This window comes from Tetranychus urticae, chromosome 3 (assembly GCF_039701765.1).
Source record: "Tetranychus urticae isolate SD_2017Ah chromosome 3, NJAU_TeUrti_SD_1.0, whole genome shotgun sequence".
Lineage (NCBI taxonomy): Eukaryota > Metazoa > Arthropoda > Arachnida > Trombidiformes > Tetranychidae > Tetranychus > Tetranychus urticae.
In genome coordinates, this window is record NC_142960.1 from 19,047,272 (window position 1) to 19,071,546 (window position 24,275).

The 24,275-nt window shown below is 33.2% G+C and overlaps 3 protein-coding genes and 3 long non-coding RNA genes across 8 annotated transcripts; 2 read left to right on the plus strand and 4 right to left on the minus strand.

Annotated features, from left to right (window-relative positions):
- Positions 1–33: 33 nt before the first annotated feature.
- On the minus strand, positions 34–3,787 carry MED24 (mediator complex subunit 24). The gene is made up of 2 exons (XM_015930151.3): positions 3,262–3,787; positions 34–3,170 (listed from the first exon to the last, which is right to left on the minus strand). The coding sequence occupies exons 1-2, from the start codon at positions 3,611–3,613 to the stop codon at positions 127–129; spliced, it is 3,396 nt and encodes a 1,131-aa protein (XP_015785637.1). The 5' UTR covers positions 3,614–3,787; the 3' UTR covers positions 34–126.
- A 168-nt stretch (positions 3,788–3,955) lies between these two features.
- Positions 3,956–6,141, plus strand: LOC107362996 (nucleolysin TIAR). Its single transcript, XM_015930154.3, has 2 exons — positions 3,956–5,440; positions 5,878–6,141. The coding sequence occupies exons 1-2, from the start codon at positions 4,159–4,161 to the stop codon at positions 5,883–5,885; spliced, it is 1,290 nt and encodes a 429-aa protein (XP_015785640.1). The 5' UTR covers positions 3,956–4,158; the 3' UTR covers positions 5,886–6,141.
- LOC107362993 (A disintegrin and metalloproteinase with thrombospondin motifs 18-like) lies at positions 5,756–21,947 on the minus strand. Of its 2 annotated transcripts, none has more exons than XM_015930150.3 (16): positions 21,314–21,947; positions 14,718–14,796; positions 14,004–14,431; positions 13,557–13,707; positions 12,681–13,066; positions 11,556–11,686; positions 11,246–11,404; positions 10,549–10,951; positions 10,074–10,472; positions 9,877–10,000; positions 7,524–7,727; positions 7,289–7,427; positions 7,046–7,221; positions 6,716–6,913; positions 6,168–6,639; positions 5,756–6,057 (listed from the first exon to the last, which is right to left on the minus strand). In XM_015930150.3, the coding sequence occupies exons 1-16, from the start codon at positions 21,425–21,427 to the stop codon at positions 5,871–5,873; spliced, it is 3,750 nt and encodes a 1,249-aa protein (XP_015785636.2). In that variant the 5' UTR covers positions 21,428–21,947; the 3' UTR covers positions 5,756–5,870. The 2 variants fall into 2 exon arrangements, with proteins under 2 accessions (XP_015785636.2, XP_025016744.2); XM_025160976.2 differs by lacking the exon at positions 21,314–21,947 and adding an exon at positions 18,371–18,484.
- On the minus strand, positions 16,157–16,681 carry LOC149093548 (uncharacterized). The gene is made up of 2 exons (XR_016200135.1): positions 16,583–16,681; positions 16,157–16,309 (listed from the first exon to the last, which is right to left on the minus strand). It is a non-coding gene; the product is annotated as an uncharacterized LOC149093548 (long non-coding RNA).
- On the minus strand, positions 16,710–17,626 carry LOC149093549 (uncharacterized). Its single transcript, XR_016200132.1, has 3 exons — positions 17,515–17,626; positions 16,978–17,077; positions 16,710–16,848 (listed from the first exon to the last, which is right to left on the minus strand). It is a non-coding gene; the product is annotated as an uncharacterized LOC149093549 (long non-coding RNA).
- On the plus strand, positions 19,666–22,694 carry LOC149093550 (uncharacterized). Of its 2 annotated transcripts, none has more exons than XR_016200133.1 (3): positions 19,666–19,931; positions 20,090–20,163; positions 22,337–22,694. It is a non-coding gene; the product is annotated as an uncharacterized LOC149093550 (long non-coding RNA). The 2 variants fall into 2 exon arrangements; XR_016200134.1 differs by having other exon boundaries at positions 19,790–19,931; positions 22,392–22,502.
- Positions 22,695–24,275: the final 1,581 nt, after the last annotated feature.

Genomic DNA, 24,275 nt, shown 5'->3' on the forward strand with positions numbered 1-24,275 from the left:
AGAGATAATAAATTTGATATCATTAAACAAGTGTAGGTGAAGAGATAGAAATTTATTTGCGTTTTATAAATATTTTTTCTTAGATAATTAAATAGGTATGTAAAAAGGTAAGTTTTTTGACAATGTCTATGATGAGAAGCGTGGTATATCCACTTTTGCTGTTTTCAATTGACACAAAGCTCGCGCTACAATTTTACGAGCTTTAGATGTTTGTAAATTGCTAATGGAAAGTAAAAATTCATATGATAAAGAACCAGGCATCATTTTGATGAGTCGATTAATAGCCTGGAAAGGCAAAAATTGAATAATTTTATGAGCATCCTGTTTCCCACAAATAATTAATTGCTCTAAGAAAATCAATGGAAATAATGTTCGTTGAGAAACAACCGAGTCAGCAATTATAGTACTAAGCAAACGAAGTAGATCAGCGATCGCTTTGGTTAAAGGTTCATTCAAAATACGAGGGTCAATTGGCTGTTGATTCATTGTATAAAAGAAAGGAGTATCTTCAATAATAATATTTAAAGATTTAGTTGTTTCGGTGCGCCTCATCTTGTTTGGCCTTTCATTGGTATTATTTACACTGTTAACTTTGTTGGCGTCGACTTCCATTGGAACAAAGTCCATAGAAACATCTCGTTGATATCCATGCCTTTTAAGGCTCGTCTTCGAATCTGTTGAACGCCTTTCTTCAGCTTCAGCAAGGGCAGCAAGAACTGTCATAACAGTTAATTTAGCCAAGGCAGATGCTTTCGGTTCAGTAAGAGCATTTTGCTTATTTTCATTTAAAATGTAACCAACTAAACCATTAACTAACAAGGATAGTGCACATTGTTCAATATCCATGTGAAATAAACCATAAATCAATCCCACGGCTTTATTCAATTCAGAAGCATGATCAAATTTGACTAATAAACGAAGAAGAGCTTCCACAAACCAATTAGGCCCACCAACACAAAAAATTGTATCGATATTGTAAACATCGCGCTGATCAAGCCAAGACCGGTTGTGTGCATTCATAAAAATATCCTCTAATAGCTTCCATAAAACCGTTTCCGTTGTTAATCCATGAGAAACTGTTGATAAAACACCATTAGATTTGGTTTGAGAAGTCGGATGTAGATCCCAAAACATTTTCTTAATTATATTAGACATGAGCATAGATCTTTCTTTATAATATGTATTTGTTGGTTCGTTATTAGAATTCCCTTCTGATCCTGGTGTATTGTTTCCATTATTACCATTGTTTCCATTACCAGATAAAGGAGTTGTTTCACTAAATGATGCTGGAGTCATGAATTGTTGAATCATATTCATGGGTTTTATTCTTTCTTCATGAGGCAGCGTTGTTATGTAGGCAGACAACCAAGCTGAGATAACTACTGGAAGGCAACACATCTTACTTTTTACATTGTCGAAAATAGTTTTTACATTTTCTGCAGTGATAACTCCATGTTCCCAAGCCAAAAGGACTTCTTTTATTGCAGCAGGTGCATTAAGGCACACCTCGTGCCATTTAACAAGACTAGTTTTCAATTCAAAATCAGGAGAAGTAAATTGTGATAGTAGATTATCCACTTTAAGTGGATCACAATTTAACAGTAGAGCATCTGAAGAACGATATTTACCCCCTTCTGGTAATGATTGGGCACACCAAGTAGCAAAAAAAGAATCTTTTGTTTCAGCGTTTTGAGTAATGAAATCAGTTCCATAGTTTTGAGCAATATGGCAAAGCATTAAGAAAGTTATATCGAATAAAAGAGCACGAGTTTGTGATTGTTTGCCCCCCTCTCCGTTAATTTGTTTGTTGAACTCGTTGAACTTAACAAGTTTAATAGAAAAACTTTTCAGCTTGCCAGTAGCAGCAGCAGCGTTCAAAATAAGTTCAAAACTTTTACCCGGCACCATATGGTTAAGAACACCAAGTAGTCCATCTTGATTTTTAGAATAATCAGAATCTAAAGTTTTTAGAATACTTGTTACAGTTGGTTCAGCTCTCAAAATGAGACTTGCTCCTTGTCCACCTGAGCCTGGAGCTGGTTCAATAATTTTATCTTTGATCTTGGGTGAGTCTTTGTGTCTTCGAGCCATTATAGCGTTTTTCTGTTCAATTGTGAATTCACTTTGGCAAAGTTCTTTTAAGAAGAGATCAAGACAGTCACAATTAGATCTTGAATCAGTTAAATCAAGAAGCGGTGTGTACATTAAAAGTTTGTCAAAACCGGCTTCGAGATCGGAACTGATAGTTTTTTTGTCCATTTTCGGGAAATCAAGCTTTGCAAAAATATGAGGAACTTTGAGAAAAGTAAAAGCTGCCCATTTCAAGTCTTCCCCAACCTTCTCATCTTCCCTAAGATTGATTGATCTCTCTGTTGATGAAGAATCAACTAACTCGATAAAACACGAGCGAACTATTTCACAGCAAACTTCGGGATACGGGATATCGTTGAATTTAGCCGCCAAAGAGATTTGCCGGGCAAGTGCTTCAATTTCATTCGTTGGGTAAAGAATAGCATTGATAGCAATTATAGTATTACAGCTCTGAGCAAAAAGGTCCAATGGAGAAGAACAATGAATAATAGGACCTTTGGCAAGTTCACGATTTGTAAGAATTTCTGTTGCTAATACTGTTGGATCTCTATTATTCCACTCGGTGGTACTCAAAAAGTTGACAATTACATCGGATAATTCCTTGGCATTGGTTAAAGTTGGAGGGAAACATGAAGACGGACCAGAAGATAGCAAAGATTCGACTGCATCAACTTTAGAAACAAGCTGTGAATAACCAGACTGATCTTCCATTTTACCCACATGAAAGAGAGATTTGATGAATGATGAACTCGAAATAAATGATAATATGTCACAAGATTTTTCGGTAATGGAAATAAATTCGTTTAACTGTGAATTAGTCCCGGAAACTGAGGAATTACCAGATGCACCTAAAGAACCACTTAATGCAGCATATGATGATCCATGATGGTGGCCCAAGTTACCAAATTGATTTGTATTTTGATTTGATGTAACGGATTTCAGTTCAGTTATTTTGTTGAGTGCATGATATAAGCAGGAGAAGAGCCAATGAGCAAGAGCTATGATTGCTTTACATAATGATATACATTCTTCTTCATTACCGTAACAATTGACCCTTTTTTTAAGATCATTGCAAAGATCTGTAAAAAGATGAATGAAAGAACACATTAGAAACTTGAAAACCAACATCAAAATATTGTGAAGGCAATTACGTAACACAACTGTACTCACCAAGTAAACAGATGATACACTTTGATTTACTGAATTCTTGATATTTAGATATCGACGAGAGAACAGCACCATATGAAACTACATGAGCACTAATACAATGATTAAGGTAGGATATGAAAAGCGGGTTGGGAGCCGGTCCAATAAGAGCTTGAATTATAATACAGTTTGAAAGATCATAGACATCGCCGCTAACACCACGAGGTAGAACTCTTTTAATGTTAACAGCCCAGTCAATTGGGCTCCATCGTTGCCTCCAAGCCTCCAAAAGTAGTGATTTAATGTTACTGGTCTTGGAGGTAGAGACAAGATTTGCACCAATATCCATTGGAGGTATGATAGGTCCACCAATCATTAAACTAAATTCCAGGTCAGACAGGGGTGATGAATGATGGATTGAAGCGATAGAGTAGAAGCTAGAAAAGTAAAAGCACTTAACATCAAATGGTTGAAATAATATTATTTATACTGATAATTAAAAGTAAAAGTTTGACATAATTATTACCAAAAATGCAAACATTTTACACTTGAAATTTTTTGAGAAATTCAAACAAGATGATCAAGCCGAAATCGATAAGTATCGATAGTTACCAAAAGATGCAGAATACAGAGCCATCTGGTAGTCATAAAATGAGTATCCATTCGATTTGAGAGTGTGCCTTGGTTTGGAAGCTGTATTACTCTTTTCAGTTGTGGTTTAGATTGATTAAGGTTAAAAGAAATTAACAATTGGTTAATCAACATAAATTATAAACTCAGTCATTATTTATTTAATTTTTATTCTCACTACACCCAGTCTTTCACATGGTATATGATTATTGTGCTCGTAACTTCCCCAAAGTAATCAATTTCTAGATTGAAAAGTGTCTACCCCACTCTACGTGGGTTAAGTTCCACAAAATGGAGGGCTCAACAAACAACCACACAAACTTAAATGAAATGTCGGCATCATTAATGTCACTGAGTAACAATCATGTCAGTGATTTGCCTCGTACTCTTTATGTTGGTAACCTGGATCCTCAGGTTAGTGATGAACTGATAGCAGCTTTATTTGGTTCCCTGGGAAAAGTGACCAATGTCAAAATTATCCATGAACCCGGCAATGATCCATATTGTTTTGTTGAATTTGCGGAACATTCTGCTGCATCGAATGCCCTGTTAACTATGAACAAAAGATTGTGTCTTGGAAAAGAATTGAAAGTAAACTGGGCAACATCTCCAGGAGCCTCGGGACCTAAACAAGATACCAGTAAACATTATCATATTTTTGTGGGTGACTTGAGTCCAGAAATAGAGACACAACAATTGAGGGAGGCTTTTGCTCCTTTTGGTGAAATCTCTGACTGTCGTGTCGTCCGAGACCCTCAATCCCTTAAAAGCAAAGGATATGGGTTTGTTTCATTTGTTAAAAAAACTGATGCCGAAACAGCCATTTCAACAATGAACGGACAATGGTTAGGATCAAGAGCCATTAGAACCAATTGGGCCACAAGGAAACCTCCTACTAGAGGAAGCACAGATATCACAACTACTTCCAGCAGTAAGCAGCTCTCATTCGATGAAGTTTATCAACAATCAAGTCCATCAAACTGTACCGTCTATTGTGGTGGAATTTTACAAGGTCTCAGTGATGAGCTAATACAAAAGACTTTCTCACATTTTGGGATGATTCAAGAGATTCGAACTTTTAAGGAGAAAGGTTATGCTTTCATTAAATTCGCAACCAAGGAGGCAGCCGCCTCTGCAATCGTGGCAACACATAATACCGAAATAAATGGTCAAGCAGTTAAATGTTCTTGGGGCAAAGAAACAGGTGACCCATCAAACCAGGTTCCAGCTACCAGTGCAGTTGCCGCACAATATACTTATCCTTTTCATCAAATGGGCTACTGGTATGCTCAAGGTTATCCTCAAATGCAAGGATCTTTCAATCCGGCGGGTGCCGCTGCTGCTGCCTCCAATTTACAACCAATTCAAACTTACCCATGTGGTCAATACTATAATGCTCCAACCGGTACATCAGCGGCAGGCTTTAACGCTGCTGCTGCGGCTGCTGCAGCTGTTGGAATGCAAATGGCTTGGCAAGGAGCCGCAGGTATGCCTGGAGCTGGAGCTTCTGGAGCCGCTGGACAACCGCATCACATTGCCGCTGCGACGCATCATCAAAATCCTCTAGGTCAAGGTATACAGCAACCGACAGCTGCGATGATCGGTACTCATTACCCTATGCAGCCCTATCCTAATTAAAAACAAATCGTTTAATTATGAAAATAAATTACATCATCTGATAAACTGACACAACCTTAATATTAATAACAGGGACAGTCCTTAAATCTTCATCAGTTTTAAATACAAAATTGACTTAAATTAATGTCCATAATATGTATAAAATTAATATTATAAAATAATATCATCTGAAGATGACTGTGAGCAATGTGAGCCAACATTTTGCATTGAAAATCAATCTCAAATAGTTTGCTCTTTTTGATTCCCGAGAAAAAAAAATATGAAAGTGAATGAGATTAACACTGAATGAAGCAAAAACAATTGTATTATTTAACATGTAGTACTTTAATCATTGATTTATTAATACCTTTCCCATTCAACTTTTATTAACAGGGAGGTAAATTACAGATTCTCAATGATTTTGGTCTAGTTTTCGGTGAACAATGATCATGAGAAATGAGAGAGTAAATTGTATCGATTCCATCGACCACTTTTTGAATACAAACAACTGCACGAGTTTGGTAACCATTGCCACAGGATGATGAACATTGGCTCCAATTTTCAGCTCGCCATCTTTATTGTCATACAAAAATAAAATAAGAATGAAAAATAAAATTAAAAATCTCAATTGAAGAGATTCTGAGAATTAAACCCAAATCTAAACTAGTTTCTTGGCAACTTACATTCCAACACAAAGATGATTATTACAAGATTCGGTTCTATTAATCTTAGGTTGTTCCATCGAATTACAAAAGGAATCTGGAACAATTTGATCTCCATTGTGACAATAGATATCAAATGTTCGATAGCCACCGCCACACGGATTAGAACAAGCAGACAAAGAAATGCCCCAAGAAAAGATTGCATTAGTATTATTCATGGTCAAGGGAGTAATTTCAACCTTTCTTGACTGTTGAAGGTTTTTGAGATTTTCACTCTTCTTCCGTTCGTGCTGAGTAAACCATTGACCACTATTTATCTCACTATTGATTCCACCATTGAAACCATCAACTGCTTGTTTTTCGGGTTTCCTTTTTTCCGTGTCGGTTTCATTCTTTAGTGAGATGTTGGTTGAAACAACTGATCGCCGGTGACGGTTTAAAAATTGATGTTTTCGCCCAAACAGTAATTTAATATTCTCCAATTTAGACTCTCCTGTAATAATAATTCAAGATATTATAGAAACAGTGATTAATAAAATTGTTGAGTTTCCTATGTAGGTAGATATTACCTTCAACTAAGGGCAAATCATTTTCGTCGAACAGAACACATTGACCGTTGACACAATAAGCCTTTTTACCGGCATTGACACCCAATGAACATTTAGTGCCCAAAGGAAACTTGCCATCATCAAAGGCATCCATTTGGTAGTGCATATCTTTCCAAACCCGGTCTTGGCAGGCAATAACACAACTTGAATGAGGGTTGTCTGAATCAAAATTGATCGATGAAAAGGCAAATATTAGATTAACAGATTCAAGCAAATATAAGTATTTATAATAATGTACACGACTGATATTTATAGAAAGTATATTTTTGGATATTAATTGATTTAACCAACCTGGTCGAGGAGGCAGTTGTCGACCTCTTCCGCTCAATAGAGTTGGATATTTAATCTTGTACTTTGAACACAAATCATCAGCATATTTATCAACCGATTTAATACTTCTCTTTGGACAAGCTATATCAGAGCTGGAGCACAGTTGGAATGAATCCTTCTTTTTATGGCAAAATCCACTAAAAATAGATAGAAAGAGAACAATTAATTTCTATTTCATTACAATTATCGTGTTTAAAGCCTTACAAAGGACTACATTCTTTAGTAACCAATCTTAACCCTCGACTGCCTGATAGACATGGATAACGGCAGCTACTTGTTGGAATCCAAGGACCCGAATATGTATTCCAGAGATCAATTGTTTCAACTTTGTTTGTATTATCGACTGTTTAAAAGAAGAGAAAGATTAATTCATGATTAGATTTTTACTTGGAATTGTTTCAAACAAAAGGTTAACTTGAAGTGGTGAAGTCAGCTTTACCTGATATCTTAGGACATGCCTCATCTTCTGGTGACTCTAAACTTTTACCCGCACAATCAAACGATTTACATTCACCATTGAAACAGAATTGATTAGTTAATGAAGATTCAGTGACTCCGCAAGGAGTACCATCAGGCACTTTCCATCCATGAGTTATTAATCCTCCTCCTCTTTTATGACACCATACGTAACAAGAGTGTGTATCTTATTAGGAATAAATTGCAATAAAAACATTATAATAAGTTGCCTACAATTTGGCTACAATACAAAGTAAGCTTATCAAAAATTCAAAGCCAATCAAGATATTAGACATGAAAAAATCAACTTCACTTTTTTACTGTTCACCTAATTACACTCTAAATTACAATTGCATCTCAATTTGATGAATCTACACTTCGATTTGATTTTCTCTCTCTAAGCTCTATTCTTTTAAACCATTTAATAACTCAATTTACATGTAATAACATTATAATCCTGATCAATGCTTTAAACTCCAATCCTAAATGGTAAACAATGTTTTTCACCGAATGTATCAATAAAGTGTAAGTGATTTTAATCGTGAACAGATTAACCTTGACATAATAGCTACAATTAGCCTTAAGGGTTAACTGAATGTAAAAAATAACAATTTGAGCTGCAAGGGAATCAAGATCATACATGAGAAACACCTACAGGGCTATTCAGCTACTTAGTAAGATGTTGAACGCCAATAACTTTGCAACCAGACATATCTTTGACCTGGGAATCGAATATAGTGAGTTAGGGGGACATTTATTTTTTATGTTTCAAGGACAAGGTCATTCAAGGTCATTTTTCGGAAATCGCTGCTGCTCATGTTAGAGGTCATTCTGAGAACAGGACATCATTTTTGAAGACGAAAAATCTTCCTGGTCAAGTTTCGACGCTCTGTGATGAACGCTGCTTGAGTTATTAACATTTAAGTTACAAAACTTCGTTAATTTAAATTTTTTATTTTTATGAAAATCTGCATTTTTTATGCTCATTGAGACTAAATTGGAACTAATTGACAGAAATAATCCATCTTATACTGTAAAAATTGAATAAGACCTTGTTAAATAAACTTGCTTAACCTTATTCGTGTAAAGCGCTGCTGGAGCTTTGCTCAGTCATCTGGATCACGAAAATGTAGTGAAAAATGAATTTAGGGGTTGATTGCGCCCCAATGAGCATAAAAAATGCAGATTTTCATAAAAATGAAAAATTTAAATTAACGAAGTTTTGTAACTTAAATGTCAATAACTCAAGCAGCGTTCATCACAGAGCGTCGAAACTTGACCAGGAAGATTTTTCGTCTTCAAAAATGATGTCCTGTTCTCAGAATGACCTCTAACATGAGCAGCAGCGATTTCCGAAAAATGACCTTGAATGACCTTGTCCTTGAAACATAAAAAATGAATGTCCCCCAAACTCACTATATTCGATTCCCAGGTCAAAGATATGTCTGGTTGCAAAGTTATTGGCGTTCAACATCTTACTAAGTAGCTGAATAGCCCTGTATAAGAATTCACCAAAAGGTATTAAATTGTTTACAATAAGAAGAGAAAAAAATATTAGGTTAAAGATGAAAACAATTGATCAAGAGTTATTGTTTCTGATGATGGCGATACCAGCAAGTCAAACTGTCATTAATTAGTTAATCGTTAGCTTTTTTAGTGAAGCTTTAAGCTGTTTCTGTTGAAATGCCAGTTACAAAATTCATTGAATCAACTGTTTGTATTTGATGCGTAAAAATCATTGAAAAGTGACCAGGCTAACTCATATACTTTTTTTAATTACCATTTAAACACGATTCGGTAGATAGAATCCGTTTAACCTAATTGTTACATTAAACAAAACTATTATTGCTTCATTATTAATGATATTCAACAATATGCGACAATTGTTTTACATTTTGCCTTCAAGTACAATCAAACTAACACGATATGAGCTCTTGTCAAATGTCAATATTGTGATTAACATCAATTATTACTTGTGAAAATCTGTAAATAAACAAAGTGGAGTTGTAACTTAATCTGTAACAATTTAGATTTAAATTAATCGCACTTCATAGCCAAACTACACTGACCCTTTCAGTAAATTCAATTCTTGGTCATTTCAAGTTTACATTGAGTGCAAACTAAATTTTAATTTATACTAAATAGTGCGTTTTTTTAATGTTTTGTTGGTCAACTTATCCAAGCTCAATTATGCACCGATATATGTAACAAGTGATTAAATTATCATTAAGGAAATATTGAAGCCAGATTGTTTTCATAACCTAAATTGTGGTCAAATAATCAAACAATTGATTTCCTTTTGAAATTTTGATGAAGCTGTAAGACATGTAACTTACAACCATAACCAGGATATTGAGTTCCTAATGGTTTAACCATAGGATCTCGTAAAGAGGCCGCTTTACAAATTTCTTGAACGTAATTTTCAATTTCAATTATTTTGTGGGGCATCGATCGACATTGCTAAGGATTAAAGAAATATCAATTAATTATTTGGCGTTTTCAATTTAGTTTAAATTAGTAAATTTCGTCTTACAAGTGATGCATCACAGATTTTGAGTCTCCTGTCAACCCCTAAACACATTGTTGTGTCATTAGACTTTTGCAAAGATGAAGTTGTCATCGTGCTTGCCGTTGTTGTGGCTATTGTTGATGTCATTGTTTCGGATGAATTTAGTGATTTTGATGCTGATAGCGAAGGTGTATTACAAGTTCTCACTGAAACCATAACACCTATTGGCTTTAAATGACCTTTAACTACACAATCTGATGTGCATTGTGTAAAAGTTGACCAATCACTCCAAAGTTGTTTTTTAGGTTCATCTTGAAGTGTTTCTGGACCAGGAATTGTAACCACATTTGAGCTAATTATTATTTTACTTTCAGCCGTTTCAATTAAATTTGATTTAACTACACATTTCCCTTCACGACACCACTAAAAATGGAAAGCAGTTTTGCAATTAGACCAGTTAAACAATGAAAAAGATGAAGCGCTTTGATTGTCAACAAACCTTATCTTCACCACAACGGGTTCCTTCCAGAGCTGGATGAGCATGAAAAGCAGCAATATTCCGAGCTGTTCCAGTATCACAGCGAAGTAAACGACAAACATCAGATTCTGGTTGAACATGAGATCGTCTACTGTCCGAACCAAATCGTAAAACACATTGTTGATTGGCATCAAATAACTGTCCTGGTAATTTACTTGACTCGGGATTAAATGAGCTCAATATATTGACACTTGAGGTTGGTGTTAACACACATGAAGCTTGAGGCTGTGATACAAATTTTTCAAGATAATCTCGACTACATGAAGACCAAGATGTTTTACCAGCTCCAAGGGTCGGTGACATTATGAAATTGTCATGATCACATGAATTTCCATCTTGGTTGCCATCATGTTCCATTCCTAAGCTATAAGTTGACCATTTAGAGAATTAAAAGAATCAGAAGAATCAACATTAGTTTACATTATTTAATTCTAATTGAATGTATTCCTCCTTTTGTCAGGGTTTTGGTTAAGAAAGGGCAAATTAAAGTGAGAAACAAAAATGAAAAGTGTAAAGGATTGTAATTATTTTAAGTAAAAGCTAATTGATAGAAAGTTTAAGCATTGAGCTTTACTTTCGTTCCAATTAATTTTAATTGTTTAGTGAAACTAATTTCTCTGGGCAGGTTAATAAGATGATGATTCTGGTGATACTTTACCTGTGTCCCATTTCATGACCGGCAACCAGGACAGTTTGGAAGCTTGTCCCTTCACTAATGGTGCAGCTATTAAGCGAGTTACACATTCCGCTTACCGGGGCAAGTCCAACAACATGACGCTTTTTCCGTCCCTGGTTATCTATTACATACATGTTGATCCTATTGAAAGTGAAATCGGTAATACAAATTAACATTAGCAAACAATAATTAAAAATACCATTCATTGATTGCACTCTCTCCATACAAGTAAACAATTTTCACACGATTTCCATGGTTGAGTCAATCAATGAATGCTTATTCAAGTGGTTACCCTGATAATAATAAAGCATGGTCCCATCGAGCCTTTGATTCACCATTTTGATTATTAATTGTTCTTTTATTGTGTTGCCAGACACAAAAATTGGTCAAATAAGTGTCAATATTATCTGAAGAGATCAAATCCTGGAAGAAGAATGAAAAATACAAATTAGTAAAATAGCAAGTTAATAACAATTCATTCATCAATGGTTATTTCATTTCAATAAAAGCTAACAGGTAAACGAAAAAAATTCAAAGATTAAACTGGAATTGCGTTCAAAAACGATTCAAGTATAATGTATATTAAATACATTCGATATCATTACTTTGTCATTCTGAATAGGAATTTTATTGTTAACACTTTAACTTAATTCTAATTTTATAACGATTAACCTTTTTATACTTTATTATCTGGTTTAGTAGCATTCAGATATCAAGGAAATACTATTTAAATTGAGGTGAGCATTTGAGGTGAAATGTAAAACCTTTTCATTTCACTATCAATCGTCTGTCAATAAATCATAGACAAATAATGATAGATTGTTCAATGAAAATATGTCATCAATTGAATGATTTAAGCCTTAAATTTAGTTTTGTAAAATTTATCATCAAATTAAATAAGGAAAGGCAGCATCTAAGTCGATATCAATGGTCAGGTTGATATTGAGCTGAAAAAAAGCAGGAACATAAAGATCTTTCAACTGAATTCAGAGCCATTAAATTCATTTAAAGCTGAATGCATAAATGAATTGTTACCCCTGTAATTGTTGATATTAATAAAGCAATACACCAAAAAGTTACTAGAAGGTCAATAAACCATTGGTGTTAGATGGCTAGTTTAACAAAATTAACAACAATATACAAACATGACACAAACAGGGGAAGCTTGATTCAGTTGAGATATTTCTTTCATGTTCTCCATTATTTAAGTGATAATGAAAAGGAAGATGATAATTGAAAAGACCATTGATGATAAGAAGATGAAAAGGATAACAGTAGAAAGGAAATGAGTAAGGTTAATGGCCAAGAATGAAGCTGAAAAAAGCAGCTCTCTTTTATCATTATTGTATTAGTGAATGTATAATAATAGTAGCTGGTATTATAATTGAGAGACTTGTAAATGATGATCATCATTTACCTTTGGTTGAGTTTTAAGAATGTCAAGTAACACAATTGAGATATTAACTGACATTCCGAGTGAAGGTTGTCTAAATAGCAATTGAACAGCGTTCATTATGGTTAACACATAAGTAACTACTTGGTGTTCAGTGTCACCAGGAAAAGTTTTTTGCATCAACTGATATAATGTTTCATCAATGAAAACGGCAGTTTCAACTGTTATCCCAGTAATCTTGTCCTTTGCTGACCGTCGACTACGATTGGTATGGTTGGATGATAAATAGGAGGATGAAAGTGGCCACTGTTGAAATGAGGTGGTTATTGATGGTGTAGGTGATGTTGATGGAGGTGATAAAGGTGGGTTGTAATTTGTAAATGAATTCAGTGTAATTGGGACTCTTTTACCTGTAAATAAAGAAAATTGGAAATGATTAGTTTGAGATTTTAACTGTTGATTCTGTAAACCACATTTTACTTCATTATTTGATGTCATTTTTATAATGATTGACAATTATTGAGTCAATTGTATTTGGTCAACGGTTGGTCAACATATAATTGTTGAATCGAAATTGCAATTTGTCCATTTGTTCAGTTTCCTTACTTTTGCATATTAATAATGTTACTATTGTTACTGTACACTTTAATGACTGCGTGTAATTAATTTATCATGAATCACTATTAACTCATGTTTAACAACCTTTGAAATGCTATCTGACGATAAGTTTTAAGTTCAAGTGCATGTCAAAATTTAATTGCCTGGTCAATTAGGTTGCTCTTGGTAAATGGAGAGTTGTTTGTTTAACTTTTTGTTTGCTGGTTTGTTGACAGTTGACAATTGGCTCAATTTAACATCCATTATAATTATCAACCTTTTTTATTAATAAACTGTAGCTACCTGAGTGAGGACAATGATAATCATCCAAAGCTCCTTTCTTAACGACTATGTGAGCTTGAGTATCAAATAAATTAAATCTCGGATGAGAAGCTAATCCCGGTGGAACTGGGTTTATCACATAAATACCAGAATTTGTCTCAATTAATCCTCTCTGTAAAGTAAAAGGTAAATCAAGAAATTAGTTGATAATGATTTTGAAAATGAAAACAATTTGTTAAGGAAAATTGAAATTAACTTGAAACTGATGGATAAGAACAAAAGAAATTAATTTGCTTATAAAATCAATTGCTGATGTTTAACCACGTTTCAATTCATTGTAATCAATAATCATTTCATTATTATTGCTACTAAAAAGGTATACAATAAACAATTACGTGAACACAAAACGTATTTTCCTTATTATAAATTGTTTGATTAAAAAGGAGAGTTAATTATTTATTTACTTACCAATCCATCACACAATGATAAGGCAACACTACTGTTTGAATGGTTGAGACAAACTCCTTGATAGAAGCAATCGGCCTCTTGGATGGTGAGATCATTGAATTTATTATTATTACTACTATTATAATTAAAATTATTACTATTGATATCAACAAATTGCTCCTTAATTGTAAAATGAGGTGAAATTAAGTGAGTATTTCGTTTCAATGAGAGGTTAAATGTTTCATTGAAAACAGTAAATTGTATCTCAAGTTGATCTGGTAACTTGGAAGGCTTTCCAAAGTGATCAGATGTTTCAGAGGTTGACTTAGGAGATGATTTAAATTGATTGTCCAAAGATGAAGTTGTATCACGTCGAACCAATTTACGATTTGATTTGAATGGATCAAGTCCAGAAATACTTGAAGAGGCAATAATTTGGTAATCATTATCTAAATTGTGAGGAGAAATGAGGAGAAAAGAAAAAGAAAAGGTTGGTTGATTAGTAAACAAGAAAAAGGTGAGTGAATGTTTGGAGTGTCAACAATTTAAGTCGGAAGTTTCATCGGAAACTGTTTACAATCATCATTATCATTATCATTAACCAATCAACAGAAAATATTGATTGATCTTTAATATAATTTCCTATGCGTAGGGTTGGGTTTTCATTTGGCATATTTGGCCTGAATGATGATCTTATCGATGAAAGGAGGATTAAGGAGTTTGATTTAACCATACCTTGATTGTTACCATCAAGAAACAGCAGCCTTTCCGATTCTGACATTGCTTGATGAACCCAGTTGATTCCATCTTTCAGCTGTAATAATAAGATGAAAAGGAGCAACAATTAAAATCAAGTTATAATGAAATGGAAAGTTAAATTCATTGTCAGTCAACAGTTTACCATATTTTTGCATAATATTTATATGTAATCAATTGGTGAAATATTTCCCTAATTGTTGATCAATATTCATCAATGATGGTTAATGTGTTAGCTTAAAAACAAAAATTATAATAATAAGATTAGATTTAGTTATTGGATTGTTTTCTGGAAATAAGTGGTTAGATTAGGCGTTGATTGTAAATCAAGATCTGTCAAAATAACATCATTATTAAATCGATAGGAGCCTTGATTAGCTAATAACCAGTTGGATTAAAATTCAGTGATCAGAAAATTCAAATTAGATGAAATCGCCATTCAAGTAATGAAGACTTTAGTCAAAAGTAAAGATGAAAGTAACCAGTGATTACAGTCATTTTTGGTGCAAATGTGATTAGAAATTGAAAGATGAATTGTAATCAAATGAACCCACAACAGTTTGATGTAACAATTAAATCAGAAAACGGAAGCATCTGAAGTTATTTAGAATTGATTTTACAAGAATTGTCATCTAATCGTTTAAAAATTAAATTAACATCTTGCATTGGATTTGATGGTTGGTTCACTATTTTAGGTTGAAGTTAACTTGAATACTTTGGGATTTTCAATTTGATTTTTTGCTTTGATTGTAAGATATATGCGAAAAATATTTCACTATTTATATTACAATTAAAGGTTTAACAATTAACCGTTGATTGTAATTGTGTGATTCGACTGATGGATTAAGGGTGAGAAAAGAATTGAAAATGTTCATTGTGAATCTTCCTTATTTACACCAGCAACACCTTTATTGGTAACCTTTTTTTTCATGTTGAGAGCTTAATTTGTTGTTAAACATTTTAGCTTAATTGTTACAATTTTTAGCTTCTTAAATCAATTCATTGTTTGGTAATACATTAATAAATTGTTTCAAGGTTTTTGATCAAATGTTTGCTTCAACAAAAGGCCAAAATCTCACCCAGTGAATCTCATCTGATCCTTGAAAATGAGAAGCATTTGATTTTTCAGGATAAATCACAGTTAACTGTTGACAAACATTACAAAAAATTAAGGTGACAAAAGAATCAAATCAAGGTTAATTGTAAAATGTAATCCGAAAAGCAATGAAACAATTAAAGGCATAACCTTGAAGATATAAACATATGATGAGGAATCAAAGAATTTTAATTTTCATCATTTGATAGAGTTAATCGTTTTTAGACTTTGATTGTTTTCAAATTGTTCATACAATTACTGCTAAAAGTTTGCTAAATAAATTAAAAGATTGAGATTGAAATTGTTAACAATTGATAGCAAGTTAACGACAATTTGCTTTTGTTTCATTTTCATCAAGTAAACGGCGCTTTCGATTAGTCAACATTTAACCCAACATCACAATTTAGTTGCGGAAATCGATCAGCATGCAAATGTTATTTGCTTTACAATTTAGATTTCATTTCAATCTGAATTACTGGAAGAATGAGAAATGTATTTCATTAATTAATTTGATTTGCTTTCCCTTCCTTTTCATCATTAACCTCCTCCCTGAGATAGATACTTGTGTTTAATACAACAATCAACTGATTGAGAGGTTTTTTTTTGTAAAGCTTTACAAAAAATAACATGCAAGGTGAATTTGATTTCAAAAATAAAATTAAAATCATGAATAATCAAATTTCTAAATGAAGTCAGATGAAAGGGAAGAAAGCAAAAGTCAAAGCAAACAAATAATCATGATAATAACGATGTTGTTATTGTTGCCAATGATGATTATGATGATTAAAAAAGAGGTGAGTTGGTTTCACTTTTTTTTGTCCAATTTTTTTCACTATTGACGTGTAAATGTTGAATATGTTAGATGAATTGAAATTTCAGGCAGTCTTCATCACGAGTAAAATGCTAACTGTATCATCAGGTTAAACAAAACTGTATAACAATCGAGATATATCAAGATGATTGTGATCGTCCTTTCATCAAATCTTCCAGGATTGTTGTAGCTTTGCCTTTAACCTGCAAAGAATGAAAAAATTAGTTAATTTTGTTGATTGTTTTAAAATGAAAGTTGGAAATTAATGAGATGATATGACCGGAATCGGGAACAGATCAACTCATGTGAATGTGTACAAAAGTCCAACTTACCAAAATAATTTTCACCACTAAATGTGTAATTGTCTAAAATTGCAATGAGGAGGTTGATTGTGGTCATCATATTGATATGTGTGGTTGTGTGTGTTTTTTGCTTAATAATCATAACAATGAGTTAATTAGAGGAAATGAGTGAAAGGAGATCATGAAGATGAAGATGAGGATGATGTTAATAAAGATAGCGTAAGGACAACATCCAATACAGAATAATGTATCAAAAAGTAAACCTCACGAGTGTACTCAATGACTTTTTTCCTCATCATTATGGGTTTAGCCAAAAAGTATTGAGAAGTATATTTTATCTAACAATCAATTGGTCAAAATTGGTCTTGATTAATGACAGTTACTTGCTAGTCTCAAGTACATTTAAGTGTATTAACATCTTGACGCCTCTCACGACCGGCAACATCCTCATAATCATCATTACATTCACCTTTTTACAGGGTTGCAATAAACACCCTAACCTGTTCTAACACTTTCACTGTGTGATCTCAATCACGATGTTTAATTGTAAATGCAAAAAACACAAACCAATAAAGTTGAATTAGTAAATAAACAAAGTGGAAACGCTTTCTTTCCTCCATTGTTGGTCATCTTCATCAGCTCAACGATCCAAACAGGTATAAAGGTGTTGATAAAGAACCAAATTATTGTTCAGTATTTCATCGCCGACAAACAGTAATTGCAATACCAAATTACGATGTAACATTAAACAAGAGATTTGGTTGAATCATGAATCCAAAAACAAGATTCCCGGTAAATAATGTTACCAGAAAAATACCAGATTTTGCTTGAATTTTCTAGTTGAATTTTCAACTGTTCCAATGGCACATCAATTAAAATGAGGTTAAGATGACTTCATAATCTTGGATAAGTAGATCACAATTAAACTGTTAGAGTGAACCAGATGAGTTTCCAGTTGAAATTGACAACAAAACCCAAAACAGACAACAAAGGATCCAAAAAGAAGGCGAAATTATAATCCATTGGCGCTACAAAATGGATATTAATTAGTAACCTTATTATTACTAATACAGGTTAATACAATGAAAGCTCATGGTGTTGATGAATCAGAAATTAGAATATACAATTAAAATCAAAAGTTGATAATAATCGTATATTAAATTACATAATTAAGTGTTTAATGGTTGTTGACATGACCCTAATAGCACTTTTGGGTGGAGAGAGAAGCAAACGTTTTGCCTTGGTAGATGAAAAGAAAAAATGTTTTTCAGATTTAATTTTCTAATCTACGAATATGTTGTTCCAATTGTTGGGATAATACCGTCTAATACACATCTCACACAATCGCAGATGATCATGAATAAAATGGTTTAGGTAAATAGAAGAAATACAATTAATAAAAGGTAAGAAAAATGAAAATTACTTGAGCTTCATTGTTTCCTTCTTGGTTGTCGGAAAGGTTGATGTTGTCATTGATATTGTTGACTTTTATCAATTGTACTCACCATACTGTCATTACGATTAACTTGAATTGTATATTCTCATTGAATCATTTCATCTATGTTCAAATAATTAAGCTCAATAAACAAAGACAGACAAATGCAAGTATTCAAAAAAACACAATTGACACTGAACTTGATATAACAGTCACACAAACAAATGTTGACATCCATTAAGGCGACTTTATATAAAAGTACACTAGAGTACCCGGTTAAAGCAATTTTTTTTTCTAAGTCTCCATCTAGTGATAATGGGTTTCAGAAAGTGGCAGCGCTTAAGATTTATGTACAGTAAATTCACACTTATTTTGACCAAAAAAACAGCGCCGTCTATTATACTGCCAATAGTAAGACGAGAGTACTATTTAAGTTATCCTAGCACTGTTTATGCTAGGGCTAAAGCTCTGATACCAATAGATGGCTCTGATTTTTTGGTCAAAATAAGTGTGAATTTACTGTAATGCAAGGATTATAAAAACAATGTAAATTTTCATAAAATCATAGATGGCGACTGTGAAAATTGCTTTAAATGGGACACAAAAAAATTGCTTTAACCGGGTACTCTAGTGTATGCCCACAAACAAAAGACATAAACGTTTGGTAACAATCAGAAGATCATTTTCTTTCAGAATCCATATCAGTTTAAATCATCGCAAATTAATCAAGGTTACCAACAAGAAATGGTAATGACTGGTTACAATAGGTAAGCGGTAAGTAGCCATTTGATTAAATCAATAACTGACCACAATAACACAGTTACGCTTACAAAAGACTGAAAGGAATAAAACAATTTAAGGTTAAAACGTAAAAGGTAAAATGAAAAGTTGCTTGATTATTAATTGAAATATTAATCAAGATTGGTGTTGATGGAAAAACTTTTAATTTGTTGGGAGTAATCATCATTTTAAATATAAACACGCTGATCAAATCACATCAAGTTAATTCAAAATAACAATCTAAAAACAATCAAATACATAACATGAAATTTAAGTTGAAAAGTGAATTTCAAAACGGTTTTATTGGTTAACAAAAAGCTGGTTAAAACTGATTCAAAGGTTATATTTTGAGACACTTTTAACGGCTTTACTGATAAGAAAATATTATCACAGTTCAAATGAAAGTCTAACAATTTATTTATCCACAGAAGTGGCGGTTGCCAATAGTTACTGATCAAGATAAGTTTAATAATAAGCAAAAAGGGAAACAATTCAAATTTTCGGGTTAAACCAAAGAGTAACTTTGGGTTAAGCTCAACAACGGATTCAAAAGACTTTAACCAAAAAGTGGATTTGCTTTATTTTAGTAATTTAATTATTTTCTTTTTTCACTTTCTATCAGTTTCACACCTAATCATAGTTAACTGTTAACAACTACCTGAACAACATTTAATATCCTTATCCTAAATTATGTAAATTAATTGAATTTGAAATTGTTCACCTTGTACTTTATGCTTTTCAATTTATTGATGTGAAAGTTAATATAAAGGTTTGTTGTTTATCGTGAGTTTTTTTTTCATATTTTAATTGATTCAGATTTTATTCAGACTCAGATTTAATTCAAGTTCATTTCAACCATTGACTTCACTCGCAACTTTAATAGATCAATCCTTAATTAATGCTGTGAAAATTTTTTCTATTTTACAGTAGAGAAAAGGTTTGAAAATAATTGATAGCAACGTGAAAACTGGTAAAGTTAACCAGTAAGTGGGTTTTCAAAAGTAAGTAAACCTTTCTTGATTACAATTTTTCAATTAATTGATATTATAAATGATGTTTAAACCTTTGAATATGATTATGATGGTGATGAGGTAAGCGTGGATTGATTAGTAAATTGTATAATGAGATAAACACAATGTAAGGAGTTAACGGTTTAATGTCAAGGTTTCTCGATTAAGTTAAGTTTAAATTGCGCGCTCAACCTCAAATCTCTTTTTATTGATATGCTGGTTTAACAATTAAAATTAATCGCTAATAAACAAGATGGAAAGAAATGGTAAAAACGATTCTAATTGACGTTTTATCAAGCTTTGAAAGTAAAATTGATAATCTTTTGATATCGACAAGTGAAAGTTTGCATTTAATCAAATGTTTGAAAATAGGTTGAGATTCACAATTGTCAGTGTTAAAAATAACCAACAATAAACACAAATGAAAGGTTTTGACAATTGTTTTTAATCCAGTTACTGGACAATATTAAGTTTTTTTATACGAAAATGTATCTGTTCCAATATATAAATTGATTTATATTCATTAGAAACAGATGATGATTGACCGATTGAATGGTCATCCAAAGTGATGAAAGAAGTCTTTAAATGTTAGATTTTGGATAATAATAGCTGACTGAATAATAATCAACTGTTGACATTAGACAGATGACATCGGGATGTTTAATATAAAGATACATTAAATTTAAGGTGAGTAACGATGATGTCAATGATTTACCTGAAAAAGGCATATGCAAAATAAGAGGAAAAATTGAGTGAAAATGAAGCAGCAATTTTGATCATCTTCTCAATTTTCCGTAGGAGTTTAATTAAAGAAGATCATGATAGTTGAGATTAGATAAAAAAAGAGCCAAATTGAAATTGGAAGACTATAAATCGGTCTGAGAAATTAGAATTGCAATCTGAGGCGAAAAGAAAAGTAAAAGTAAAAGCAAATGAAATAACAAAGTTCACTAACGATTACTGGTTTATTTTCAGGTTTCTTAAAATTTTGGATGACCAAATTGTTAGTATTCAAAACAATATAACCATGTAATAATCTGGTAATCATATTTACCGAAATCTCTAAATCATGATCACTGAATAACATTGCAAAGGCATAAACTTACTTTAAACTGTTGACTGATATTTTGGTTATATTTACCTTTGTTTGAATGGTTCCTGAGGTAAAGGGCCAAATAATCAGAATAGTTAACAGAAGGAAATTTATTTTAGTGTGATTGATACAAATTGTTGGTTGATAAAAATTTTGTAGCATAATTGATTAAAACAAAACCAGAGATGATTAGAGTTTCTCATTTAATCCAACGGAGGTAAAAAACCATCGAAAGAGTAGATTTTTAGGAGAACCAAATAAATAGATGAAAAGGCTTTACACAATTTAAACTTTCCACTGATTGATGGACCACAATGGTATCAATTAGAAGTTATTTATTAAGATTTTGAACAATTGAACAAATTAAGAGAACACTTTGACTGAAACACCGAACAATGAACCATAACTGAATCCAGAGAAGTAAACATGAACAGAGAGAATATAAAGTTGAACTGATGACTTTGGGTTTGTTTTCAAAGCTAAACGCTTTTCACTTTTTCTTTCACCGTAAGCTTGACAATTTGATTTTGATTATTGGTGATGATTAAGATGATAATAGTGATGTGAATGACTTGCACATGGAATAAGATTGAACATGACTAAGATGGAATTGATAGCGATGAGAATGATACTTAATCATTGAATGATCTTAAAGAATAAAAGAAACTTCTTAAGGACAGTTTTGGGAGTTCAAAATGAAAAAAAACCTTACACAACTCTCTCTCTCTCCCATTTAAAGCTGCTCCCAATTTCTCTTTCCTTCCATCTTTCTTCCTCTTACTTGGACCAGAAAAGTTGCTCCCTCAGATTTTTGTTATAAACGCTTTTTTATTCACCAAAATGATGTTTATTACACCGACATTTATTCAATTGAAAACTGAACCCAATCACTGATAAAAGCTAAACAATGCCAAAATAATGGTTAAGTTTCCTCATTAAAAACTTGCCTACATTTTTTCTGAATGGGCTTTCTGAATAGTCAAATGTCTCACCCTGAAACACATCAAATTCAGTTTAAAATAGCCAACAATCAGGATTATTCATTATTTAAATTTACCATGTGATTGTAAGTTCTGACCATTAGATGAAAGACTGATCTGACTTTGGTGGCTTTTTTCACTCATAGACCTGATACAAAACAAGTCAGGCCGTTGACTTTGGTGACAACATAATGTGTGAAAAGACGAGATTAATTAACTTAATCTGAGCCATTCTGAGTTGAAACGTTTTCTTAGCTATTCCGGAAGCTTGAAACAAAAAAGCTTGCCACTCCTAAGGATATAAAGCTGAAGTGAATAAACAAGTGGATAAAGGAAATGGTTAAAACCATGGTAAGAGAATCCATGCTTGGATGGAATCGGAAGCCTTTCCTCATCAGAATAGCTTCTCGTTCAATGAACGGTTTGCAATGGACTACCACCAATACCCAGTGAGTGACGCTAGTAAACTTACTCTGTAAGCCTTTGGTACATTGAAGAGGTTTTAATCTTTATCTTTGCCATATTTTTTTTTATTATTTATTAACTTGTGACCGTTCACAACTGTTAACAGTCAAAAGAGGAAGATTGAACTTACTTTTCTATGGAGATGAACCAAAAGTGAAAAGTAAGAGAGAAAGGGGAGGGATCTTACTATTCTAAGACCTTTCGGTCTCAAGTGAAGAGTAAGAAGGAGAGAGGGCAGCACAAGGGAGTGAAGAGGCAAAGTTGGAAGTTTAAGTCAAACTTTATTGATAATGTTAGAGAAAAGTTCGGAGTATATATGTCTCCCATGGGACATAGAGATGTCAGGGTACAAATGGTTTAGTTAAATTCAGTATAAAAAATAATCATAATAAACATATAAATATCATGGGTAAAATAAGCGTAGTTAAAAGTACAATATTTCACGTTTACATTTACCGCTAGGGTTACCTGCTTTTGATTGGAAAGATACATTTGTAATGCATTAAGTTATATTGAAAAAGCCCTAGTGGCGAAGGTTGAAAGAGAGAGAGGAACATATGTTTTAAGTTTTTGTGCTTGGTTTGTTTTATTGAAGTTAATCATCATCACATTCGCCCACTGTAATTTGAGTTTGTTGTCTATCAACAAACTGCTTGAGCTGGGATGAATGAGCTTGAATTGGTGTTCCTGAAAGTGATTCCGAGATGATGTATGTTACGTCCGTGATCTTTTTGATGACATAGTATGGACCTGTATACTTAGCTGTGACTTTAGTCTTGGATGGATGGTTGAATGGTACTTCCTTGAGTACTTTGGATCCAATCTCAAAGTTTGCGACGGGATGCTTAGCGTCATGTCTTTGTTTCCTTCTTTCTTGTTCCGTACGTGTCCTGGTCCTGGCTAATTCTCGTGCTTCTTGGAGATTGTTGGTTTCACCGGAGAAAGTCGGAGTTGGATCGGTTCCAAAGAAGAGATATGCAGGGGCATAACCAGTGATATCATGCGGAGTATTGTTGTAGTCAGTGACAATCTTGGGTAAGAGTGTTGTCCATTTACGATGAGGATGATCTTGTAAAGCAGCTCTTACTTTGACCATCAAAGTTCCATTGATACGTTCGACAATACCGTTGGTCTGTGGATGATATGGAGTACTGAAGATGTGCTTTATGTTGTGTCGTTTAAAAGCTTGTTTCAAGACTGTACTTTGGAAGTTCTTGTGACAGTCAGTTAGAATAGCTTTGATGCGAATACCAGATTGAATCAATTTGTCTAAGAGGGTTACTACGGATGCTGATGTGTTGGTGGTTGTGGGAAAGGCCCAAACATAACGTGAAAAGTGGTCTATGAAGACTTGGATGTATTTATGTCGAGTACTACCAGCTGCAGGTCCCATGACTATAGTATCGAGGCCGACGAGATCACCAGGTTCGAGATCAACTGAAGGGAGGATCATTTGACCAATACTTGGACGATGGGTTTGCTTGACAAGCTGGCATGAACGGCATGAATCGACATAAGCTTTGATGTCTGAGATCATATAGGGCCACCAATAGAAACGAGTAATA

Coding starts and splice junctions, on each gene's coding strand:
- MED24 (XM_015930151.3), bottom strand. CDS start 3,613: ATGATTGGTGGACCTATCATACCTCCAATGGATATTGGTGCAAATCTT. Junction 3,171..3,261: donor GTGTATCATCTGTTTACTTG/GTGAGTACAGTT, acceptor ATCTTTTTACAG/ATCTTTGCAATGATCTTAAA.
- LOC107362993 (XM_015930150.3), bottom strand. CDS start 21,427: ATGCTACAAAATTTTTATCAACCAACAATTTGTATCAATCACACTAAA. Junction 10,001..10,073: donor AAATCTGTGATGCATCACTT/GTAAGACGAAAT, acceptor TTTAATCCTTAG/CAATGTCGATCGATGCCCCA. Junction 6,058..6,167: donor AATCATCTTTGTGTTGGAAT/GTAAGTTGCCAA, acceptor ATGACAATAAAG/ATGGCGAGCTGAAAATTGGA.
- LOC107362996 (XM_015930154.3), top strand. CDS start 4,159: ATGGAGGGCTCAACAAACAACCACACAAACTTAAATGAAATGTCGGCA.